Raw genomic sequence first — 24,532 nt, 5'->3', positions numbered from 1 at the left:
TTGTTTGATATTTGCGCATCAGTTTATCCAAATTTGCAATAATGAACGATTGACTTTTAAGTGATGCTATTTATTTGCGTTTATGAATGTGCTACAGGAATGATCGCGAATCATCTCTGCAGTGATGCGTTTGTGAATTTACACATACATACGAGTATTATGCTTCGAGGTCGCTTCCGATTGGTAAAAACTCTACAAAACTCTCGCTAGGGCCGAATATCTATCTCATAATACAGGGGTGGAATCCGCTAAGGTGATAGTTGATTGTCACCTTTTTGATTGTCACTTTGACCATCACCTATTCTTTGCTCTGAGTAAAGTGATCACCATAACCCTAGAAGTGCAGACATTTTGATGAGTATTCGACTCACACGCTGGATCCCTACCGGTGTGCCCATTTTTTTTTTTTTATTTCTTAATAAATATTCTATATTTTGTCTTCACAAGAAACCATATTTTTCTCAACGAACTAAAATTTTTATATTAGTATAGAATACAATGGGCACGTTCAAACACCTATCGGATAGGCGGCTATCTGGGATACCCGTATCTGGAATATCTTTTTGAACGAAGAGCTATCCACATAGATTGCCCAAGCAGCTACTAAAAAAATATGTAAATATTGAGAAGAGGAAACCGTTTCTTTTGAACAAATTACATTTTTTTTTATTGTTGAATAGTACTTGCACAATCGCTTTGATTTTATTTCTTGCAAATTTGTATTTATTTTTAAGCTGAATAATCGCCCGAAATCAAAATAAAAAAAGCTAAATGTTTATCAGCTGATCACTCGGATACCTGAGGTATACCAGAAATTCTCGGATACCTTCAGATTATTTTTTGACAGAAAATGGTTCGTTTCCTTGCTAATTTTTAACATTGTTTACAACAACAAAAAGCTATCCGATAGCTTTATGTTAACTCTTTGAACGTGCCCAATGTAGTTCGCCGTTGAGGATTTCAATAAAAATAGAAAGTAAAAGTGACACCGAAATAGCTGTCACCCACAAACCATAAGAAAAAGGTTTATCGTCACTTTGATAATCACCTTAGGTGGAGCAAAAGTATTTATTGTGATGACTGATGATCAACAATTACCTTAGCCGATCCCACCCCAGTTCTATCGCCAATTCTATGGGAACTTTTTCTTATTTTCTTATCGCGAATCTCACACGAACTTTTTTCCCATCGAAAGAATCTTATTCAAAGGCTTTAATAATTTTCGAAATTAATTTGGGATTAACAACAAACTGCCAGCGCGCACAAATAGGGTGAGATGGCCGATTGGTAAAGGAGATGGATTGCACACATGGGTTCGAATCCTTTTGTCGTCAAATAGTCTTTTTTTATTTTGCAATCCAAAATAATTTTTTTTATCATTTGTATGTATTTGATTCCAAAGATTTTACGGTTACGTCAATCTATGAATACAAGCAAACAACTTTTTCCCCAACAACTTACTTGGAGAAACTTTTACATTCAAATTAGGAAAAAAATCCATGGAAAAAAAAATCCAGATAGATTTTTTGTGGGAAGAAATGTTTTTTAAGTTAAGCCTGGTACGCTGCTCGCGCTAAATTTTAGCTCCCATACAAATTATCGAAAATTTTGAGCCGAGATAAAATGGATCCCATACAAGTTATCGATAACTTGTATGGGAATTTTATCTCAGCTAAAATTTAGCGCGAGCAGCGTACCAGGCTTTATTCGCGATAGCAATGTTCCCAAAGTGGGAAAAAAAGCTCCGGGGAATTTTTGTTCGCCATAGGGCTGATTATCAAAACAGTTCAACAATTTGTTAATAAACCTTTCTTAAAGATTCAATTCTTTTTTCCAAAAACTCAGTAAAATCACAACAAGTTTTGTTGAGTCTAAAACGATTATTGTTTTACGTATTCGCTCCTTAACGATAAAGAGTATCGTTTTACGTACTAAGTTCCCTGAAATTCGGTACTATGTTTCTTTTGGGAATGGTGTTTTTTTAGGGGAAAAGCAAAAATGATATCTAAGCCAGCAAAAATATTTCGGAACCAATTATCTTCATAATTGAAACACAGAGATTAACACTTTACATGTAATTATGTTTTATTGTTATAATAGCTTCATCAGTTTCACAGATGAATATTTCTTGTCAATTTTTAATTAGAATTCTATCCAAGTTATTAAAAAAGAAAAACTTAATAGTATTTATAAGGAAAAAAAAACGCGTACAAATCGAAAGTTTGTACTTTCACTAACTAGAGTTAAAAATAATGAAGGAAAATCAAAAACAATAGCTTCAAGCTACTTAATTAATGAATTAAAATAAAAAGAAAAACAATACCAATTTCAATTTTTTTTTACACAAAAGTTTAGAAAAAAAAAATTGCTATTAGTAGTACGAGGAGTACGAGTACGATTACCCGAAGTAAGCGATTATTTTTTTGTATAGTATCTAGGCCCAATCTTCTTCTTCTTCCAATGCAGCTGGGGCACCACCACCGTCATTGTTGCCGAAGTTATCATTTCCCTAAAAAAAAAAAAAAAAATAAGAAAAAAACTACAAACAAATTTGAGATAAGTTTTTTTTACCTTATTACGGAAATCTCGGCCACCAAACTTGTTGCCAAAGTTTCCACCTCCGCCGCCACCACCGCCAGCATTCAATAAGAATTCGGGCACCTCATGTTCTGCCAACTTAAGGATCTTCACAAGATCTCCTGCCAGAGCACTGTCCGATTCGGGATCAAAGAAGCTAGTCGCTTTGCCATCGTTACCCACACGCCCGGTTCGGCCAATCCGATGAACATATTCATCGATACTCTTTGGCAGATCATAGTTTATAACATGAGATACGTTTTTGATGTCTAAAACAAGAAATTAATTAGTAGTTTTATACTTATTTGATGCTAATGTCAACTAAATCTTACCAAGTCCTCTAGCTGCTACGGAAGTAGCAATCAATACTTTCATTTTGCCAGTCTTGAAATCCCGTAGGGCCATTTCACGCTGGCTCTGCAAACGGTCGCCATGAATGGAAGTCGTTGGGAACTCGGTTTCTGATAGAAGCGATGCTAAGAAATCAGCTCCACGCTTCGTCTCCACAAAGACAATGGTACCCTCTGGATCTTCGTTTAATATTTCCTTTAAAAAAAAGTCATAAATAATTTATTAAATTTAGATTTATAGCCACGCTCAAAAAATTAAGTAAAATTTAAATTCAAAATTGAATAAAATGTTTGGTTCAATCCAAGGTTTTAATTGATATGATAACACACGGTAAACAAATTATATGCTGCCGATACTCGATTGTGTAGACCGCACTTTATTGTATCAAGTTTCTTGCTGGGATTCAAGTCACTGAAGACACAGCACTATGAAAGAAACAAAATATACTTTTCTGAATGTTTTTGGGTTGCTGAACTCGAATCCGCAATCAGAAAAATTCTATTAGCCTCCGTCCTTGAAATATAACCGTTATAAAAAAAACTGCATTTTATAACGGTAATATTTTAAGAACGAAGGCTAATAGAATTTTTCTGATTGCGGATTCGAGTTCAGCAACCAAAAAACCTTCAGAAAAATATATTTTGGTTCTAGCCCGATCAATCTAGACATTTTATCAAAGTTAATTTAAGTACAAGATTTTTTGATGCAGTTAGGTTCCTTTGATGGAGGAGAATATAAAACCACAGTTTTACACCAAAATTTGATATGGCGTATCCCCGAAAATGACCCCTGACCCCTAGGTAGTACGGAAAAAGTGATTTCACGATTTTTTGATGCAGTTAGGTTCCTTTGATGGAGGAGAATATAAAACCACAGTTTTACACCAAAATTTGATATGGCGTATCCCCGAAAATGACCCCTGACCCCTAGGTAGTACGGAAAAAGTGATTTCACGATTTTTTGATGCAGTTAGGTTCCTTTGATAGAGGAGAATATGAAATCACAGTTTTACACCAAAATTTGATATTGCGAGTTCCCGAAAATGACCTCTGACCCTAGGAAGTTCGAAAAAAGTGATTTCAGTCGAAGGCTTTCATAAGACCTGTTTCAAGAGGTTCTTGTAAGTATGCAATGTTTTCATCTCTCAAGTATGCAATGTTTTTCACCAATAAGTATGCAAAGCTTTTATCCTGCAGATATGCAATGTTTGTAACGCTTTAGAAAAAAACATTGCATTTTTATGTGAGGCTTCAATTAGCTCCCTTTTTTCCACTCATCTTTAATATTCGAGTATGGTCTACTGGTAAGGTGCTGGCTAGGTATGCAGAGGTACGTGGGATCGATTCCTGGCTGGCCCATCACTGAAATCACTTTTTCGAACTTCCTAAGGTTCAGAGGTCATTTTCGGGGATACGCCATATCAAATTTTGGTGTAAAACTGTGATTTCATATTCTCCTCCATCAAAGGAACCTAACTGCATCAAAAAATCGTGTACTTCCATTAACTTTGATAAAATTTCTGTTAAATTCGACTGAAATCACTTTTTCGAACTTCCTAGGGTTCAGAGGTCATTTTCGGTTATACGCCATATCAAATTTTGGTGTAAAACTGTGATTTCATATTCTCCTCCATCAAAGGAACCTAACTGCATCAAAAAATCGTGTACTTCCATTAACTTTGATAAAATTTCTGTTAAATTCGACTGAAATCACTTTTTCGAACTTCCTAGGGTTTAGAGGTCATTTTCGGGGATACGCCATATCAAATTTTGGTGTAAAACTGTGGTTTCATATTCTACTCCATCAAAGGAACCTAACTGCATCAAAAAATCTTGTACTTAAATTAACTTTGATATATAGTGAAATTTCGTCTAGGATGATCTTGTGACAAAAAAGGTTTAATTTGGTTGGCCAGTGCTGTTTCTGAGTCAAAGACCGCTATTTAAATTTTAAATATCTCGGGCAGCAGAAGAGATATCGGAAAGATTTTAACATTTTTTGAAAGAATAAAATCAGTTCTTATAGGCACTGTTACAAATTTATTCATAATGAATTACCCCACATAAACACATATCCTCGAAAACAGCCAAAATGACGTTATTTGACATATTGTAACGGTAATATTTCAAAAACGGAGGCCAATCAAAAATTTGTGGCTTCAGATTCGAGTTCAGCACATCTAAAACTACTAGAAAAGTATATTTTGGTTCTTGTGGCAAAAACCTTGTTGACCAGTGTTATTTGTATACTTTGTTATTTCAGTAGAGTTGTTGATAAATGATAATACCTTAAAAAAAAAAATTAACTAAATTACTTTTTTTCTTCTTCTTCTTCTTCTTAATATCAGCCAGACCACGGGCAATATTCTTTTTAGGTGCGAGAATTTAATCAAATTTACAGTGAGTTTTCACTGCAAAATATATAAATGTTGGTAATCATCAACTACAAATTTTGCGTATAAGAAGGGTACAACAGCATCTTACTGATGAGCCCAACTGTTGTGCCTGGGCGAAACGCATTATTTTGGACTACAGGTCAAAAACAAAACATTAAATTACTTTTATGCAAATTCATTTGTGTTTTGTGAATTCTGGAATCTATATTAAGCAATAAAACCATTAAATGATAAAAAATGCCAAATTTACTCAAATACTAAAATATCAAAGTCGATTTTTGACAAAATCGTTTTTCGAAAGTAGCACAGAACTGCGATTGATGCATTTTCATGTTTGATATTCCGCACAATTAATTGTTGTATAGTGAACTATATATGTGCAAAATTTCAAGTCTGTGACTTTAAAAACATAAAAGTTATGGATTTTTGATCTACAAATGATCTACATTCTACGTATGTATGTTCATGTTAGCAACAAACAAACGAAAAATCTTTCTTTTAGGATTAAATATCACTGTTGCATTGATAGAAAACATTTTGAGGTAGTCAAGAAGTTCACCTACCTCGGATTAAATATCAACTTTACAAATGAAAGGGTAATGTAGATTCACGAAGAATTATTGGAAAACCAACATATTGGGGCACATTCATAGGGCCATATTCATAAAGATTTACTAAAGTTAAAACTTCTAAGTCCATTGTTTAAGCTAAATAAGTTAAATAAACTTGGCTGCTATTCACAGACGTTTTCTTTGCTATGTTTAACTAAACTTGGTTTATTGAAAAAATCTATTACAATTATACTTCAAATAATGACATTTGACATCATAAGACCTGTTCCAGTGGAGGTGGTAGTTTACTACTAATAGATGTTTTGGTTAATCTAGTACTATCATCTACTCATGCTCTTCTTCCCGAGTAGATGCGATTTGTATTGATTTCGTTGAAAGTGCGTTCCATTGAAAATCTCTAGTAAACTACTAGTAGTACTTTGCCACTTCCCAAAGGAACAGGGCTAATATTGCTGCTGCACTTAAATAATTGAAAAAAAAGTTAACTATTAGCGTTTTCGTTTGGTCGTCCGGGACTGTCCGGAATTCCTCCGAAAGATTCTTAAACTGTTCGTTTGGCACTCAATGACAGTTCTAATTCTGAAAAGAAGAGAAAATCGATTCCGAATTTTGAGGCAAAATCAAAACGAGAATCACGCACACATGTTTACACTTTAGACGTCAATGCAATGAAATGTCATTGTTTTTAGGTAGTTTATTTTTCAATTTTGAGATTTAAACTTTAAATTATATTTAAACAAAGTGAAGATTACTATTATTGAGGAATATATGTACAGTCAAATATATGTGCCCTTAATTATGAAAGTGGACTAAGTCACTCCTAAAAATGCCATCAAATCTAGCCTAAAAATAATTATTATTTAAAGGGTAAAGTTTATTTGAAAGCGAAATTGCAGTAAATACACTTCTTTATTGCTCCTCTAGTGATTTCATAATTATGTAAGTTTTTCTTTGAACAATGGAAAAAGTGACTTAGTCCACTTTCATAATCATGGGCACATATATTTGTACAAACGTGTGTCCCAAACCCAACAAGAATCTAATCACAAACACAAAGAAACCCAAACTTCAGAATCAAAAAACCGAATTGAAATCTGTTTGTTTGGCATTCCGGATCGGACAGTCCCGGACTGTTCTACGAATTACCAAACGAAAACGCTATATCGTCGCTGTAGTTCTAATACCTCGTAACCTAGAAAAGTCATTTTTCAGGAGAGGCAAAAAACCAAGTATGAAATGTATGAGAATTAATACAAATGATCTGGTTTTGATTAAGCGAGGCTCTGAAAATATCGATGTTAGGGAAAAAGGGTTTTTTCTATTACATCCGGATTTTTATCAACAATATTATTGCATCATTAGTCCAAAATCGCCTTTTTCTGGGTTACGAGGTATTAGAACTACAGCGGCGATATGTCACTCTGGTAGAACATTTATTAGGTTAATATCTTCAGATGGTGAACACTGGTGTTGTGATTTTGCCACATTTTCAATTAATGTTTCGAAAATCCTAAGTCAAAATCATCAAAATCTTATTGTTTTGAAATATCCATCGAGATTTTATTTCAAGAGAATTAAATTGATTTAAAATAATATCATTTTTTGGCTTTTTATTACTATTAATATTAATATTGAGCATAATGTTTTGCAAACTATTCAGGTGCTAGAGCTGGTTAATTACAGTTTTGATCCAATGTATTAGGCCAAGTCCATAGTAGCAGAAGTATCCCCAAAACATAATATTAAACCTTCTATATTCTCTTGAATATTCTCTGGACTGATGAGAGAAAATTGGTTCTTTATGGTGATTTAGGGCCTCGGCAATTTGTGTAACGACTATGGAAAACGAAACTCAAAACTAGATACATTAAAAAAACTAATTAACTAGGAGGGTCCAGTATAATGTTTTGGGGATACTTCTGCTACTATGGACTTGGCCTAATACATTGGATCAAAACTGTAATTTACCTGCTCTGGCACCTGAATAGTTTGCAAAACATTATGCTGCTATTACTTCGACAGCAAATGAAGCTTAAATGGGTCCTCCAAGAGGATAATAACCCAAAACACATCAGTAGAGCAGCCAGACAATGGTTTCAAGATACTAAAATTGGGGTCATAAAGTGACCTGCTCAGTCTTTCAGACCTCAATCCCTTCTAGAAACTTTGGGGGATATAAAAGGAGATGTGTCTAAAGCCAAAACTTAAAATAACGGGAGTTATTAACCGTTGCTGAGCAGGTTTGGTGATCTATAACTCCGCAATGATCTCAGGGACTTTAAGACTTCATGAAAGGTCGTTGCGAAGCGGTAATTAAAAGTAACGGTCATGGGAGCAAATACTACCTTTTCTCTAATAAAATACCGTTTAATTGAACTTTGTTCGTCCTTGTTTTACTTAAATTTAAAAGAAAAAGAAAATCACTGCTATTATTTTGCTCGCTTTAATTTGAGGCTTATTTTGTCTTTGGATTATTTTTAAGCTTAATAGAAATAAATTAAATTACATTTGTACTAAAATTTAAATTTTAATGAAACTTAAGAAGTTTTACTTAAAAAAATTTCCAAAATCAAAGCTTTTAATGTTTAATGCTTTATTGAAAATATTTTTCAAATCGCTGCTATTTTTTTGCTCGCAGCTGTAAAAATGACTACTAGTAGTTACGAAAACCAAAAATCTTCCCTGAAATAATTTGCTGTGCATCTCATAGAGCTTAAACACGATACCTTTACAAATACAACCACTATTGTTGTAAATCGAAATTTAAAAACGTCAAAATCCCTTATAGTCTAAGAGCCAGGAGCAGATTTCTTGCGTGAGAGGTAAGCGATTCATATGAATGTCAGAGGTAGTGTGGGTCATGGTGATGACGAATACCTTGTTATCAGTGAGTATGTGGCGTTGGTTATCTATAAATTTTAAGTGGTTACCCTCACTAAATCGATTTTCAGAAAAATGGTACTTTTGATGCGCTTTTTCTCGACAACGCCCCAAATAAATGCAGGCAGACTAAGGTATTCGTCATCACCATGACCCACACTACCTCTGACATTTATATGAATCGGTTACCTCTCACGCAAGAAATCTGCTCCCGGCTCTCGGTCTATTAGTTTAGTTCAATTTTAAGTGATTAAAATAAAATAGCCTTTAGTCTTATAATTCAACATTAGCTATGAAGAAAACACACAACTGACAACTGATAAGAACAATAAGTGCAAATACTCCTATGTGTAGATAAAATAACAATTCGTTTCAATTAAACTCACCAGCAACTTCGCTCTCTTTTGGAACTTTGAAACTTCATAAATCTTCTGCTTCACATCGGCGCAAGCTCCACCAACTACACCAACAGCAACGAAAATGTAATTATTCAAAAATTGACCAGCCAATCGTTGAATTTCTTCGGGGAATGTTGCTGAAAACATCAATGTTTGACGTTCCTCCATTGGACGGATAGTTGGATGGTTCATAATCTTTTCAACGGATTCCATGAAACCCATATCTAGCATGCGATCAGCTTCATCCAGGACGATATAACGTGTGTCTTCAAATGTTATGAAACCCTTGTCGACGAAATCAAGCAGACGACCGGGAGTAGCAATGAGAATGTGGCAACCTTTCTGTAAAAATTAGATAAGAACACAAATTTCGGAGTAGATTAGAAAACATTTCAAGAATTAAAAAACAAAATGAAAAAACTAACCGCAATATTCTCGCCTTGGTGCTTAGATGATGTGCCACCATATACATTGCTTAACTTCAGATATGATCCTAGGGCAAACTTTCTGGCTTCGCTGAAAATCTAAGTAGGAAATTAGAAGTAGATTAAAATATTACATCATTTTGACAATGTTTTATCTTTATTACCTGAATACTCAATTCCCTAGTTGGTGAGACAATCAAGGCTTGAGGTTTTCCGATAGAGAGATCTGAACTATCAGATAAAAGTCCATGGATAATTGGCAAGAGGAAAGCAGCCTAAAATAGAACAAAATTTATTATCAAAATGAATTCCCAAATTGAACATCACAAACTTACTGTTTTTCCAGAACCAGTCTGGGCACAAGCCATGAGATCACGTTTATCCAGGACAACAGGAATCGAGGTCTTCTGAATCGGAGTGGGCACATTGTAGCCAGATTTCTTGACGTTTTCCAAAACCAGCCCTCTAAGACCGGATTCTTCAAAGGAAGTGAATGCTGCTGGAGGATTTTCACCAGAAACCTTTTTTAAAAAAGAAAAAAAAAATGCAATTCATCATCTGTAGTAATTAAACATCTGCAACAGTCTTTCATTACCTTCACTGGAATTTTTTCATATTTGGCAAAATTTATTCCAGTCGAGATGCCTTGATTAAACATCTCATCTTCATTGTCTGTTGGCTCTGGGGGGATATAGAATTCTCGAGGTTTCTGTGGCTCACCTCCTTCCTCTCCATTTTCATTCTCGCCTTTGTTGTTGTTGAAGGAAGAATTGAAATCATCACCATTTCTTCCGCCTCGTCCGCCCCGGCCACCACCACGGCCGCGTCCTCGACCACGTCCACCTCCCCGGCGATCATCACCACCACCATAATCTGAAAAGCAGACTTATTCTTAAAAGAATCTCTCTATAAACCACGTGTTTGCTACTTACCATCGCCTCCTCCATAGCCGCCACCACCACCATAGCCGCCCTCATCGTTATCGCCATTTTCGCGTCTTCCTCCTCCGTCACCGTTGTACCGGCCACCACCACCTCCTCTACCTCGAGCTAATACGAGAGAATATAGAAAATAATTAACATGCTTGAGCGATTAAATGACAAATTTCTTACCGCCTCCGCGACCACGTCCTCGTCCTCTGCCTCGGCCACCACCATCACCGTAGCCACCACCACCGCCATCTTCCTGGTCGTCGCCGTTGGAATAGGCATCTGGTTTCCAGCCTCCTCCAGATTCTTCCTGATCGTTATTCTTGTAGCTTCCGCCACCTCCACCAAAAGCCTTGCCAGAACTCTCCTAAGCAACAAGTCAATTTTTAAAATCTAGCTAATCTCATCTTAAAAAGTATTAATGCAAAGGATTCCAACCAAAATCCATATGCGCCGTCCGAAAACTTACCTGCTCTACGTCGTCCCACTCGTCAGCCATTCCTACGGAAGAATAAAACATTTTTTTTTTTCGTGTCAGCAACTGGAGCTTGGAATTTTTAATTCAATACAATCAAAAAAAGCATAAAAACACAACAAAAGTTTGCGTTGTATTTAAGTTTCCCAGCAGAAGCCCGATCGCAGCAATCTCAAATACCACCACACATATTATTACAACAATCCCAGTACATAAAAAAAGGGAAACACGAGATCTGGGCTTAGTATTTAGCCGGGAAATGTGGTTGCTGCTGCTCGCTCTTTGAACGGGACAGGGGGAAGTTTGTTTTTTTCTTTTCGTTTGGTTAGTTTGTATACATAATTTTGCTAATGTCGAGTGATATTGTTGACAGCGAATTTCTTGTTGCTGGGTAAACGTCAAGTTTTTTTTTTGCGACATGCGCCATGATATTCGGAGTGATGTCCGAAAGACAGTGTGTTCAGTTCAAGATTCAACAAACAAAATAGGAATTTGATTTTTTTTTTTTGAAAAACAGAACGTTGGTGTTCAAAAAATCGGTTAAAAGTGAATTACAAACATAATTTCGAAAAAAAAAAACATATTCATTTCATTAAAAGTTGAAGAAATTAAATGAAGAAGCATTGAGTTTATATTTAAAAGAATTAATTAACTTACAAGTTTGAGAAATAAACTCAAATGTACATTGTTTTCTAGTTGCACCTAGAAATTTGGCAAATGTACGTGATAAAATAAAAAATGATATAAATTTATATAAATGATATAAATTTATATGATTAGGTACATAAAAAATAATAATATTTAAAAAAAAGTTAGTAAAAATGCCAAAAAAAAAAAAATTATTTTCGATTTTCACAATCAAGGAAAAAGTCCTTCTCAAATATGTAGGTAAAACTTGAAATTTTTTGCGTTAATGGTGGATTTTCAAATATTTAGTAAAAACTAATAGAAATTTTATCTGAAAATTAAATGCAAGAACCTCTTTCCCACAAAACTTTCATAACTACGAGTGGATAGAGCGATTATAAAGAAATGCAAATGTGGGCCTAATAAATTATCTCGCATAATTATGACTGAAGTTAACAAAAAATTCAGTGAAGAATAATAATGACCCCAAACATGCATCAAAAGTAGTAAAGGGGTAAATTCACAAACGTCAAATTTTTTGGTAGTGATTATGCATCACTGTTTTTTTGCGATGCTGATCGTTGCTTTACGTTTAAAAACAATTTTTGCTTAATGATGGACTTGATACTAATAAAAACTCTTTCTTGTAATTAAAATCTGGAGCCACACATTTTAACTCTCAAAGAACTTTCCTCCACAATACTGAGATTCGATTTTCTGCCTGCAATAAATTAGCCTTCATAATTTAATTTGGTTTAGTTTGTGGGCTGGTAAAATATTCCCTGAAATTCATCAAATTAATTAATTTGGAACTTGATTAAATACTTTTCGTTGTCCTTTTCCGCCTTTTTTACTCCAACTCTCGTCGGCATCAACAACTTATCAAGAAAATTCTTGATGCTTTTTTTTATTTGCGCATCAGTTTATCAAATTTTGCAATAATGAACAATAGACATTTTAAGTGATGCTTATTACACTGTGCAAGTCGAAATTCTTGACAGGCGCGCGAATAACTGTTTCGCCCTATTTCGGACCCGAGAAATCCATTGGCATCATTTGTTTTTCGATTTATCGGTACGACTTCGAACAAAATTTTTTATGAAAGTTTTTTCAATTATTTTGAGAGTTTCCCACTGTTTTTAGTCATTTTTCAACCAAAAACAATATTTATATTGCTAATAATTCTGCTCAAACGTTATTTGCTACCAGTAGAAAGACATTATAAACAATTTTGAACAATTTATTTGAAAATTTAGTGATTTTTTTGAAAAAAATTAAAAAAATCGAAATATTTTACATTGTTAATCCTTTTTTCGCTGTTTTTGTTCTCTTTTGCACAAATACATGGCATGTTTTCCATTAAAAATTAATTTAACTGTTAATTTAGCGTTGGTTAAACTTCGACAGTCTATCGATAGCATCGATAACAAAAAAATATCGAGTATATCGATACTTCACAAAACTATCGATAGTTTCAATACTTCCAAATTATTTTACCACAAGGCTACCGATATTATCGATAGCTTTGAAATTAATTAAACACAATTTGAACTACAAGTTGAGTTTTCGTTTGACATTGGATAAAAACAACGAATTAACATAGTGTTTGGTAGATATCGATAGTTTCCATTATCGATTGTATCGATAGTTTTGAGAAAAAACTATCGATAATATCGGTAATCTTGTGGTAAAGTAATTTGGAAGTATTGAAACTATCGATAGTTTTGTGAAGTATCGATATACTCGATATTTTTTGGTTATCGATGCTATCGATAGACTGTCGAAGTTTAACCAACACAAAATTAACAGTTAAATTAATTTTTAATGGAAAACATTCAATGTATTTGTGCAAAAGAGAACAAAAACAGCGAAAAAACGATTAACAATGTAAAAATTTTCGATTTTTTTAAATTGTTTCAAAAAATAACACTAAATTTTCAAATAAATTGTTCAAAATTGTTTATAATGTCTTTCTACTGGTAGCAAATAACGTTTGAGCAGAATTATTAACAATATAAATATTGTTTTTGGATGAAAAATGACTAAAAAAAACGGAAAATTCTCAAAATAATTGAAAATCTTTCAAAAAAAATTTTGTTCGAAGCCGTACCGATAAATCGAAAAACTAATGACGCCAATCGATTTCTCGGGTCCGAAATAGGGCGAAACAGTTAATCGCGCACCTGTCTCAAAAAAATTTTTCAAAAAACTTGCACAGTGTTATTTGCGTTTATGAACGTGCTACTGGAATAATCGCAAATCATCTCTGCAGTGATGCGTTTGTGAATTTACACTTGGTTTTCGGACGAAAAAATGACGTTTGCACCTGGCCAGCTCAAAAACACGATCTTAACTCCATAGGAAAAAATTTAAAAATTCGATCGATCTTTGCGCCAGAATTAAAGAAGCTGGTGCCCTACTTCAGAAAGTAGATGTTAGTTGATGGTTAACCAAAAGAGGTGCCAAGCAATGTTGAAAAACCGTGGTCAACTAACAAAGTACTAATTTGGTAATACTTAATGTATTGGAAATTGTAAGATATTGGTTTGCTAAGATTTTTTTTACGATTTTAGGATGTGTACTATTTCCTTGTCCATAACAAATAAAGATGTCCAAAAATTATAAATTTTAAAAAATTGAATTGAAATGCAATAGTTTCCATTTATGTACCTACCTACAGCTGCGAGCAAAAAAATAGCAGCGATTTGAAAAATATCTTATAACTTTAAACGAGCTAAAATTGTTTATATATATGTATATATATATATAAATATATATAAAATTGGGATCTCGGAAACGGCTCTAACGATTTCGATGAAATTTTCAGGGTTTGTTCATCTAAGCGAGTAAAAAGTTTTGGAAGTATTTTTGGAAAAATCCGCCCACTGCCACGCCCACTTTTTTAACATATAAGTTTTTGTCGGGAACGGCTCTAACGATTTCGATGAAATTTTCAGGGTTTGTTTATATAAGCGAGTTAAAAGTTTTGGAATTTTTTTTTGAAAAATCCGCCCACTGCCACGCCCACTTTTTTAACATATAAGTTTTTTCGGAAACGGCTCTAACGATTTCGATGAAATTTTCAGGGTTTGTTTGTATAAGCGATTAAAAAGTTTTGGAAGTTTTTTTTTGAAAAATCCGCCCACTGCCACGCCCACTTTTTTAACATATAAGTTTTTTTCGGAAACGGCTCTAACGATTTCGATGAAATTTTCAGGGTTTGTTTATCTAAGAAAGTAAAAAGTTTTGGAAGTTTTTTTTTGGAAAAATCCGCCCACTGCCAAGCCCACTTTTTAAACATAGAATTTTTTTTTTGGTAACAAATTAAAAGATTTCGATGAAATTTTGAGGGTTTTATCCTCTAGGTAAATACAACATTTTGGAAGTATTTTCTCTTATATTTGTTTTTTTTTTTTTAGCGGAGACAGATTCAACGATTTCAATAAATTTTTGAGGGATGGTTCCATGTGTTACGCATTGTTCTTTTTCTTTTTGTTACAATAACTAAACAAAATTTTTTAGATCATGACTTTTTTGATCATGCATTGAAACTTTTAAGTAATTTGTTGATTTGGTATCACTAATTATCTTTGTTTTACTTTTTTTTTCGTTTTAATGCGACTATTGTTAACGTATAAGAATAAAATAACTCACAAAAAGCAACACCGTTGACCTAATGTCAATCTTATAATATACAGGGTGTCCCAAAGGTAATGGATCAAACGAAATATGCTAATTGGTGAACTTAAGGGCTCTCAGAATTTGGTAACTTGTTCATCCCAAATCCTTACGGTTTTCGATTTAATGCAATTCTTGAGAAATTTCGAAAAATCCCTACAAAAAGATATCTCATTGCTGTAAGCATTTTCGATAATGCAGATTCCTGTAACCCTTCTCTTCATTGCTGATCGTATATTCAAACTTAAATAAACTGGATTATAAAGTGGGAATGTGGTGTTTTGTAACCCGCGAAAACTGCAAACTCAAACCCACTCCAAAAAATTGCTGTTTACATTTGAATTTTTTCACTGAAAGTTATAACATTTAAGGATACCGAGCAAAGCTCGGTCACCCAGGTACTTTTAAATAAAGCATTAAACATTAAAAGAGCTTTGATTTTGGAAATTTTTTTAGGTAAAACTCCTTAAGTTTCATTAAAATTTAAATTTTAGGAAAAATGGAATTTAATTTATTTCTATTAAGCTAAGAAATAATCCAAAAACAAAATAAGCCTCAAATTTAAGCGAGCAAAATAATAGCAGTGATTTTCTTTTTCTATTAAATTTAAATAAAACAAGGGCGAAAAAAGTTCAATTAAACGGTATTTTATCAGAGAAAAGGTAGTACTCGCTCCCATGACCGTTATTTTTAACTACCGCTTCGCAACGACCTTCCATGAAGTCCTAAAGTCCATGAGATCTTTGAGGTGCTATAGATCACCAAACCTGCTCAACAACGGTTCATAGCTCCCGTTATTTTAAGTTTTGGCTTAAGACACATCTCCTTTTTTATCCCTCCAAAGTTTCTAGAAGGGATTGAGGTCGGAAAGACTGAGCAGGTTACTTAATGACCTCAATCTTAGTATCTTGAAACCATTGCCTGGCTGCTCTGCTAGTGTTTTTTGGGTTATTATCTTGTTGGAAGACCCATTTAAGCTTCATGTGGTGTCGGAGTAATAGCAGCATAATGTTTTGCAAACTATTCAGGTGCCAGAGCTGTATAATTATACTTTTGATACAAGATATAAGGCCAAGTCCAAGTAGAAACTTAAGGAGTTTTACCTAAAAAAATTTCCAAAATCAAAGCTCTTTTAATGTTTAATGCTTTATTGAAAATATTTTTCAAATCGCTGCTATTTTTTTGCTCGCCACTGTATAAATTTTATGAATCCTCATAAGCTAATTCATGTTCTGAAAAATTATAACATTTAAGTGCATTGTGTCCCAAATAAATTCAATTTTTGTAAGAAAAATCAGAATTGTTTTATTCCTTTGTCCATAGTTGTATGTAGTAGTTTCCATAATCTTTTAAGTCGAAAATACAAAAACTAGATTTATGCAGCTAGCTACACTCAAAAGTAGATGTTTCTCAAAAAATTGTTGTTTTAAACAAATCCTGTTTCTTAATTGTCTCGTAGCTCAAAACTCAATTTTATGGCTTACGCCACTATTGTTCTCATAGTCTCATATAATGAGACTTGTCCTCCGCCCTAAGGCCCATTTCACACATAGCCGGGAACCGGGTCAACGGCCCGGTGTGTCTAGCCGGTTGCTGGACACACGTTCTTATGAGCGCCTTCACACGCATACATTGAAAACATATGAAGAAAAACCGGGCCGGTTAGCCATCGCCGACTATGTGTGAAATGGTACTAAGTGTAAATATTACAACCCAAAGAAGGTACCTATACTTTCAAAAAAATGAAACAAGGATTTTTTAAGCATTTTTTGCTTAGAAATGGTAATTTTTATGATTTTAGGAATGTCGGTTATTTCTGTTTTCCACAAGAAAATATTTACGATTGGTAATCTCTTCAAGTTAACTTTTTTAATTGAATTGACATTGATTGATGAAATTGATTTTAATTACATATCGTCCCGTTTCTGCTTGAACCTCGTAAGTACATTTTTTTAAAAGATTTAATTTTCTGTTAAACATTGTTCTAAAACTTACAGAAATAATAGTTATAAAGGTTTAAGTGTAGAAACAACTCAATCAATATGTCTTAAACATAACTTGATTTCCTTTTGTTCAATTCATATTTCTAATTTCAAGAAAAATTTATATTTCTTTTAAGAACTGAACAAAATTTGCTTTGTAGATACGTGGTTCACGCAGAAACGGGACGATATATATTTTATGTATCCTCATCAGCTAATTCATGTAATGAAGTAAAAATTATAGTATGTAATCATAGGTACATCCCAAAATATTCAATTTTTGTAAAAAAAAAAAAAAAATCAAAACTGTGCATAGCTGTATGTTTAAAGAATGGTGGATAACTGTTTTTTTTTTTTTTTTTTGGAGAAAAAAACGCCGATATAAGAGTACCTATTTCTTGTCAAGTCATTTACATTTTTTTACAAGAACGGTTTGTGTATTGCATCAAAAAGAAGAAGAAATTTCAAATAATTAATCTATTTCATTGTCGATAAATTTCCAGAATATCATTCATTTTTTTTTATTTGATTTGATTTAATAGGTTTATTCATTTTAAAAAGAAAAAATTAATTTTTGTTGTATTAACAGTTAAAAAATAACAAGTTGGCGAAAGGAGCCCTCTGATGATGTTCGAAACTCAAGCGAAGCAAATTAAAATCATCCATTGAAATTGAGGAACCCTGCTGACGTTGAATCTGCAGTACTAACCGTCAACACAGTTAAATTGGTTTTAAAACCTCAATTGGTTCAAGAAAATTTTTCGTTTAAGAACACAATTGCACATTCAGAATAGGGCTGATAATCTAATTAAAATTTTAACTGCGAAAGCCCCACTAAAATTTTTAAAACCAAGATGAACGAGATCTACACCCCCTTTCAGTATTCGATTCATGTGAATGGAAAGATTTCCTTCCTTTGCCACGTCAAACTGGCTTTAAAAAAACTCACTTTCGAAAACAAAGCGTTGCATACGTCTGTTTTAAAAATTCTAAAGAAACAAAAATTGTTTAAGTTGAATTTTAGCCCGCATTTAAACGCTTCTTATTTTAGACTTTGATGTGAATCGAATAGCAAAGTAGCTATTTTAAATTACTGATTTCTGAAGCCGGATTTAAACTAGGTACCTACCACTGTACAAGTAAAATCAACCAGAACATTCGAAAAGGATTGAAATCATTTTTCTTTTTTGTAGGTACAGTACCTATTCAAAATACAATACCATTTTTTCCGTAAGCTCACAAAAAATATTTCGAAATGGGGGATCCAGGAGGGGCTGCAGAAACTTATGTGTGGATATTTATGGAGGTGGAGCGGATACATATAGCTAAAGGTGACTGAAGCGTCGGATAAAACGGAGGGCAACAGCTCTCGCAACCGCACTTGACGGATGAAAACTTGTCAAAAAGTCAAAAAGTCAAAAAAAAAAAAAAAAAAAAAGAACAACAAAAACATAGGATTTGACATTAGCTTTCTCCAATTATAGTTCTGGTTTAAGATAAGGTTAGATCTGTATGCAATCCTCCCTGTTTTAAGTGAATATAACGGACCCCATGGTTGATCATTTTTATTCTTCGCTGATCATGGAGCGATGAGGCGTAAAGCTTCAGTCAATATTTGGATAGTTCGCACCTAAGAGCAGTTAAAATATCTGGGATAAAAAGCAAAGCTTTGGTTTTGCAACGACATCAATCGAATAAAAGCAAGGTGGATAAAGGGGCGGAAAAAATCTTTTTGACTTTTAACTGAAAGAAAGACTCCACCTTTATTGTGCGCACAACACTCACATGCAATTCGCAATCTTGGACAATGTACAGAAGGGGCGACTTTCCATTAAGGGCGCACACCTAGAGTTCTGTTTTTTGGGTCTGCTTAGGGTCTCAATAGAATACCTTTAAAATATTAAGGTTAAGAAGCACCCCTTAGTATGATTTAAAAATAAATATTTAAATTTTTCATACAAAATGGACCTACATATGCAAATGACGACCACGAAGAATTTGAAGTTTGAGGTGTATAAAAGTGAGATAGGTATGGGGGGGGGGGGGGGGGGCATGCTGCCCCCCTGCATGGGCTCACTATAATATTTGAGATGGGGACAAGTTTGGGTATGTAAAAAGAACTGTTCAAAAAAAAATTGTTCTTCGCGGTCGTCATTTACATGCATATTGTATGAAAAAATGAACTTAAAATATAAATACACGTTTCCTAACATTTGTTGTTTTTTTTACTTTTTAGTGGAGTAAAATTAGATTTATACCTCGGAATCCAGGGAAAGTCGATGAATCTTTAAAACTAGTATAGGGCTGCATTAATAAAAGGTCAAATAAGAAAGGGCAATTCCATGGTAACTCACGTTACATTCACAAAAATTTCCAACACATAAATTATTTTTTTTTTTTTTTTCAATTTTAATGTAAATGGATACGAAATTACTATCCATGAATGGAGCATAACTATTACTTTCATAATTAACTAAAAAAATTGTCTTTATTTTTAACATTTGCTTGGGAAAAATAAAAGTTTGATGGTAACTCACGTTACAAAAATCGGACACGAATTTTAAGAGTCTGACAGTATCAAGTTTTTATGTGAAATTAAGAATCTCAATTTGTTTTCAATGGAGATTCCATACATAAAAAATTACAAGCTTTTAATATGAGTGACAAAACCAAACATTTTTTCAATATTTCGAGGAAAAATTTTAAAATATTTAGGTAACTCACGTTACATTATTTTGGTAACTCATGTTACCTGCGATTTGTGGTTCCAAAAGTAAAGAAAAGATGCATTTTCACTCAAGTTTTTTTTAATCGAATAGTGTGTAACGAAGCTTGCTTAAATGTTAACTTATTTAAGCACTCACGGGGGGATATTATGCTATAAAAATGCTTTAAGATTATTAAACTCCCTGAATTTTATGTCTATCCATAAGGGAATACAACAAAGAATCTTTTCTTGCAACTTGCATAAAGAGTTGCCGTTTGTAAATAGTAATTTGCTAATAAAAAAAGTAACAAAAGACTGCATAATTTGTTCAAAATTCGTGTCCACTTTTTCATGGAATTACCCGAAAGTTAAAAAAAATTCACCGCTCTCGATTGCAACAATTTTTAAGGACCGCTTACTGTCATTCCGTATGAAAGCGTTCAATCGGAATTACTGTCTCATTTTAGATTTTGCTCAAACTTTGTAGGGATGTTCTATAGGACTGTAAGGAAGCAAATCCATGATGATTTAATTTTAAGTTGCGTGGTTTCCCCGCTACCCGCATTTGAACCCTGTTTTGTTGAATTCAAATTGTAATATTTTGAGATCTAACTGCAACTTTGGAAACTTTTATACTTTTTTGAAAACTACAATAACAGGGCAACTTTTTAAAATAATAAACCATCCGCACACCGTACAATTTTTTTTTGCGGTGTTGATCTCAAATAAAAGTTAGAAATTGATTTGTTTATAAAACTTGAAACTGTTAGTTAATTTGCAGCGAAATGGCGTATGGAACAAAAAATATTTTGATTAAATTATTGTTCCTAATTATTTGGTAATTTTTTTGTAAAGAATTTGAAAAAACAAAAATCAATAGTGGGCGCAGGAAGCAAAATACTGTTGCAAAGTAGGGATTTTTCGAAATTTCACAAGAATTGCATTAAATCGAAAACCGTAAGGATTTGGGATAAACAAGTTACCAAATTCTGAGAGCCCTTAAGTAGGCCTATCAGCATATTAAGTTTGATCCATTACTTTTGGGACACCCTGTATAATAGCCAAGGTTCTGGAGCCAGTCAAAAACCATGAAAAATCAGCAAAATTACCAGTTTTTCAAAAATTGTTTTTTTTTTTTAGGGATAATTAATACGTAATTTTTTAATATTTATCCAAAAATTACTATTCTTAGCCCTGATTTTTCAATCGTCAGCTAGACTATCAGAAGAATAAAAGTCAATATAAAAAAACTTTTATTCCTAGGAATGAGCTCTATCTGAGGTTTATCTGACTATTGAAAAATTGGCCCTTAAGCTATTAAATGCCGTTTCAAACAAAAAGATATCTTTAATAGACGCAAAACTATAGTAACGTGAAAATGACGTTCTGCTAAAGTTCAAATGCGGTTAGCGGGGAAACCACGCAACTTAAAATTAAATCATCATGGATTTGCTTCCTTACACAGTCCTAGAGAACATCCCTACAAAGTTTGAGCAAAATCTAAAATGAAACAGCAATTCCGATTGAACGCTTTCATACGGAATGACAGTAAACGGTCCTTAAAAATTGTTGTAATCGAGAGCGGTGAAATTTTTTTTTTTAACTTTATTATTTGACCTTTTATTAATGCAGATCTATATATTAGTTTTACAGATTCATCGACTTTCCCTGAATTCCAAGATTTTACCAATTTTGTGCATAATTTGACTCGACTATTTTATTTATTTTTAATCTTTCAAATAAAAGTATTCACGTATTAAAAGTTGAGCCATCTAATGATCAATAGCGAAGCTTTGTTTTTGCAACGATATCAATCGAGTACACGCAAGATTTTTGTATATAAAATCTATAGTACTATCATGAAGTGAAATTTTTTAGTTTGTTCGTTACCTGAGTGGTCGCGAGGGCGCTTAGATCGAATTCAATAATGGAAGTAAAGAGATGAGATATACTTTTCTGTTTGAAATTTGACATATTTTTTAGTTCGTTCGTTAGCTTACTATTTTGGTGGCGCTGTTTTTTTTTTTTTTCATGATAGTAGGTACTATAGATTTTATATACAAAGCATGCAAGGTGGATAAAGGGGCGGAACAAATCTTTTTGGCTCTTAACTGAAAGAAAGACTCTACCTTGGACAATACACAATGGGAACAGTAACAACAAAGCTTGTTAAAATTAGAAGTGCAAAAAATGGCACCTTATAGAAAATAAAGCACGCCAGAAAAGTCTTAATTGTACAATGAGTTTTCCATTGTAATCATGTAAAAAAGGTTGTTTAGATCTCAAATAAAGCAAGTCAAACCAAGGATAAATAATTTAAAAACGAGGTACAGACGAAGCACCCATTTCCTATTGTAAGACACCAAAGTGTCCAAGGACAGACCCATTCCATAATTAAATTAAATTTCATTTGAATTTCAAGAAATTAAAAAAAAAAAAACAAAATGAGCAACGAAATAACTTTTCAAAAAAGGGCAGTCTTATTTCTTCACAAATCTTTTGGTAAAATGAATTTTATCTGAGTTCTCAGACATCAAGAAAAGAATTCATTAACATTATTATTTCTATGCTATTTTATTACAATTTCTAGAAAGAATATTGAAACTGTTTAGGATTGTAAAATCAATCTGGAAGAAACCCAGACCGTTACCGTTATTCAAATCAAATACAAGCCGCGTTAAAAAAAATTCATTGAGACAGGGGTTGATGGCGTGCCGTTGCTATGAGCGTGTATGTATGTATACAGCAAAAATAACGGAACACGGTATTTCAATAAAAAAAAAACACATTACAAAACAAAATACACTCAAAAATAATTTCAATTCATTAAGATATAAGAAAAAAATATATTATATTATTGTACTTACCAAATTATATATAAGATGAAGTTATTGAATTCGTCAAAAAAATTAGCACAATCAAATAAATTTTTCCACACTTGGGTAAGGTATTTCAACAAATTGAATTGAAAAATACTTTATCCAAAAAGATAAAAAGGTTATAACTTAAAAGATTATTAAAAATTACAAGATTGCACCAAACGGAAAAAAGTTAAAAATGGAATTTTGATTCTAATTTTATTTTTTATAAAATTAGCGAGCACACGTTTTCGTCCTATCTGATGCAGATGTGAAAATCGAATGAAGAAAAATGAAGTTTTTTAATGGCGGCCACAAAAAAGTAACGGTGAAAACAGGGTTGGTTTGGAGGCAAGAAGCAAGATGCCGCCAACGATGAAACAAAAAATGGGAAATTAGGGCTAGTTCCGAAACTCATAAGTATCCTAAAAGTATGCAATAAAATTATTTAACATAAGGCGTGGCTTACACTGAATGTGTTTGTTGGTCTTTGCTGCTGCAGTTGAGATCGATGTATTAAAGGGGTTAAAGCACTTATCTCAATAAAACACTATTACCTCGTTTGTATGGTGATTTCAATCCGAATTGAATCAGGATTTAGGTCTATATATACCTGAATCGAATTGAATCCGGATTTGTCGATCCGATCCGACTCGGGGAGCTGAATCGAATCGAAAATATGCATATATACCTAACGAATTGAATACTCGAGATATAAGGTGTGTTTTTTATTACCACCGGTCTTAACTGGACAAAAAAAAAACGCAGTCGGGGCGAAACAATTTACATGTTAAATACAACAACACTTTAGCCCCTTGGGCTTAGTTGTTTAGCCTGGAGAATTCTCTGGGCTTAACTTTTTCAACAGATTTAAATCTGTGCTACCAAATTAACTTGTTCGTAAATTGTTTAGAATTTGTTAAAAAACATCAATACTGATGTTTGGAATGACAATTATTATTTTAAATATTTATTTAATAGTTAGTTAAACTTTATTTTTTCAAAAACACACAAGAAACCCCAAAAGCGAAAAATATGACAACTTTATATTTATTTGTGTCAGCTGATTTCGGAACATTTAGCATGTAGTGCTGCCAATTTTTCTCGCTAAGCCCCGAGGCGTTTTTTTTTAACCAGTTAAGCCCGGTGGTAATAAAAAACACACCTATAATTTATTACCCCATTTGTATGACTGATTTAAAGATCGAATTGAAACTGAATCGAAATTTCGATCCAGGTATATGGAAGTACCAGATCGAGGAATCGAATTGAAATAGAATTGAAAACACAATTTTTCTTTTAAATATATTTACAGTAAATAGAAAAATCTAACCAAAAACAAAGTGCAAGTAAAACTAGATATCATTAGACATATACATACAGTGAATTTGCAAATAAGAAGACAATTACACACAATTTCCACCATAAATTATATCTCGAGTATTCAATTCGTTAGGTATATATGCATATTTTCGATTCGATTCAGCTCTCCGAGTCGGATCGCGGATCGACTAATCTGGATTCAATTCGATTCAGGTATATAGACCTAAATCCTGATTCAATTCGGATTCAAATCGCCATACAAACGGGGTATATGGTGGAAATTGTGTGTGATTGTCTTAAGGCTTAACTACATTTACCACTTTTTGAAAAAGTACAAAAGTGAAAATATTTTTTT

At 33.2% G+C, this 24,532-nt stretch overlaps 1 protein-coding gene across 1 annotated transcript; it reads right to left on the bottom strand.

The window, feature by feature from the left end:
- Window positions 1-2,060: 2,060 nt before the first annotated feature.
- LOC129914050 (ATP-dependent RNA helicase vasa-like) lies at window positions 2,061-23,145 on the bottom strand. Its single transcript, XM_055993091.1, has 12 exons — window positions 22,864-23,145; window positions 10,997-11,028; window positions 10,711-10,894; window positions 10,531-10,647; window positions 10,194-10,471; window positions 9,934-10,119; window positions 9,763-9,873; window positions 9,599-9,697; window positions 9,162-9,515; window positions 2,910-3,123; window positions 2,572-2,846; window positions 2,061-2,509 (listed from the first exon to the last, which is right to left on the bottom strand). Exons 2-12 carry the CDS (start codon window positions 11,024-11,026, stop codon window positions 2,435-2,437), a joined length of 1,923 nt encoding a protein of 640 aa, XP_055849066.1. The 5' UTR covers window positions 11,027-11,028; window positions 22,864-23,145; the 3' UTR covers window positions 2,061-2,434.
- Between the last annotated feature and the right edge of the window lie 1,387 nt (window positions 23,146-24,532).

This window comes from Episyrphus balteatus, chromosome 3 (assembly GCF_945859705.1).
Source record: "Episyrphus balteatus chromosome 3, idEpiBalt1.1, whole genome shotgun sequence".
NCBI classification, from domain to species: domain Eukaryota; kingdom Metazoa; phylum Arthropoda; class Insecta; order Diptera; family Syrphidae; genus Episyrphus; species Episyrphus balteatus.
This window is presented reverse-complemented; position numbering and strand designations above follow the sequence as displayed.

Bases quoted from the DNA above. Each gene is read 5' to 3' on its own strand.
- LOC129914050 (XM_055993091.1), bottom strand. From the start codon at position 11,026: ATGGCTGACGAGTGGGACGACGTAGAGCAG. The intron at 9,516-9,598 runs GTTAGTTTTTTC...TAATTTTTACAG, and splicing joins ACCAAGGCGAGAATATTGCG to AAAGGTTGCCACATTCTCAT. The intron at 2,510-2,571 runs GTAAAAAAAACT...TTTTTTTTTTAG, and splicing joins GCCGAGATTTCCGTAATAAG to GGAAATGATAACTTCGGCAA.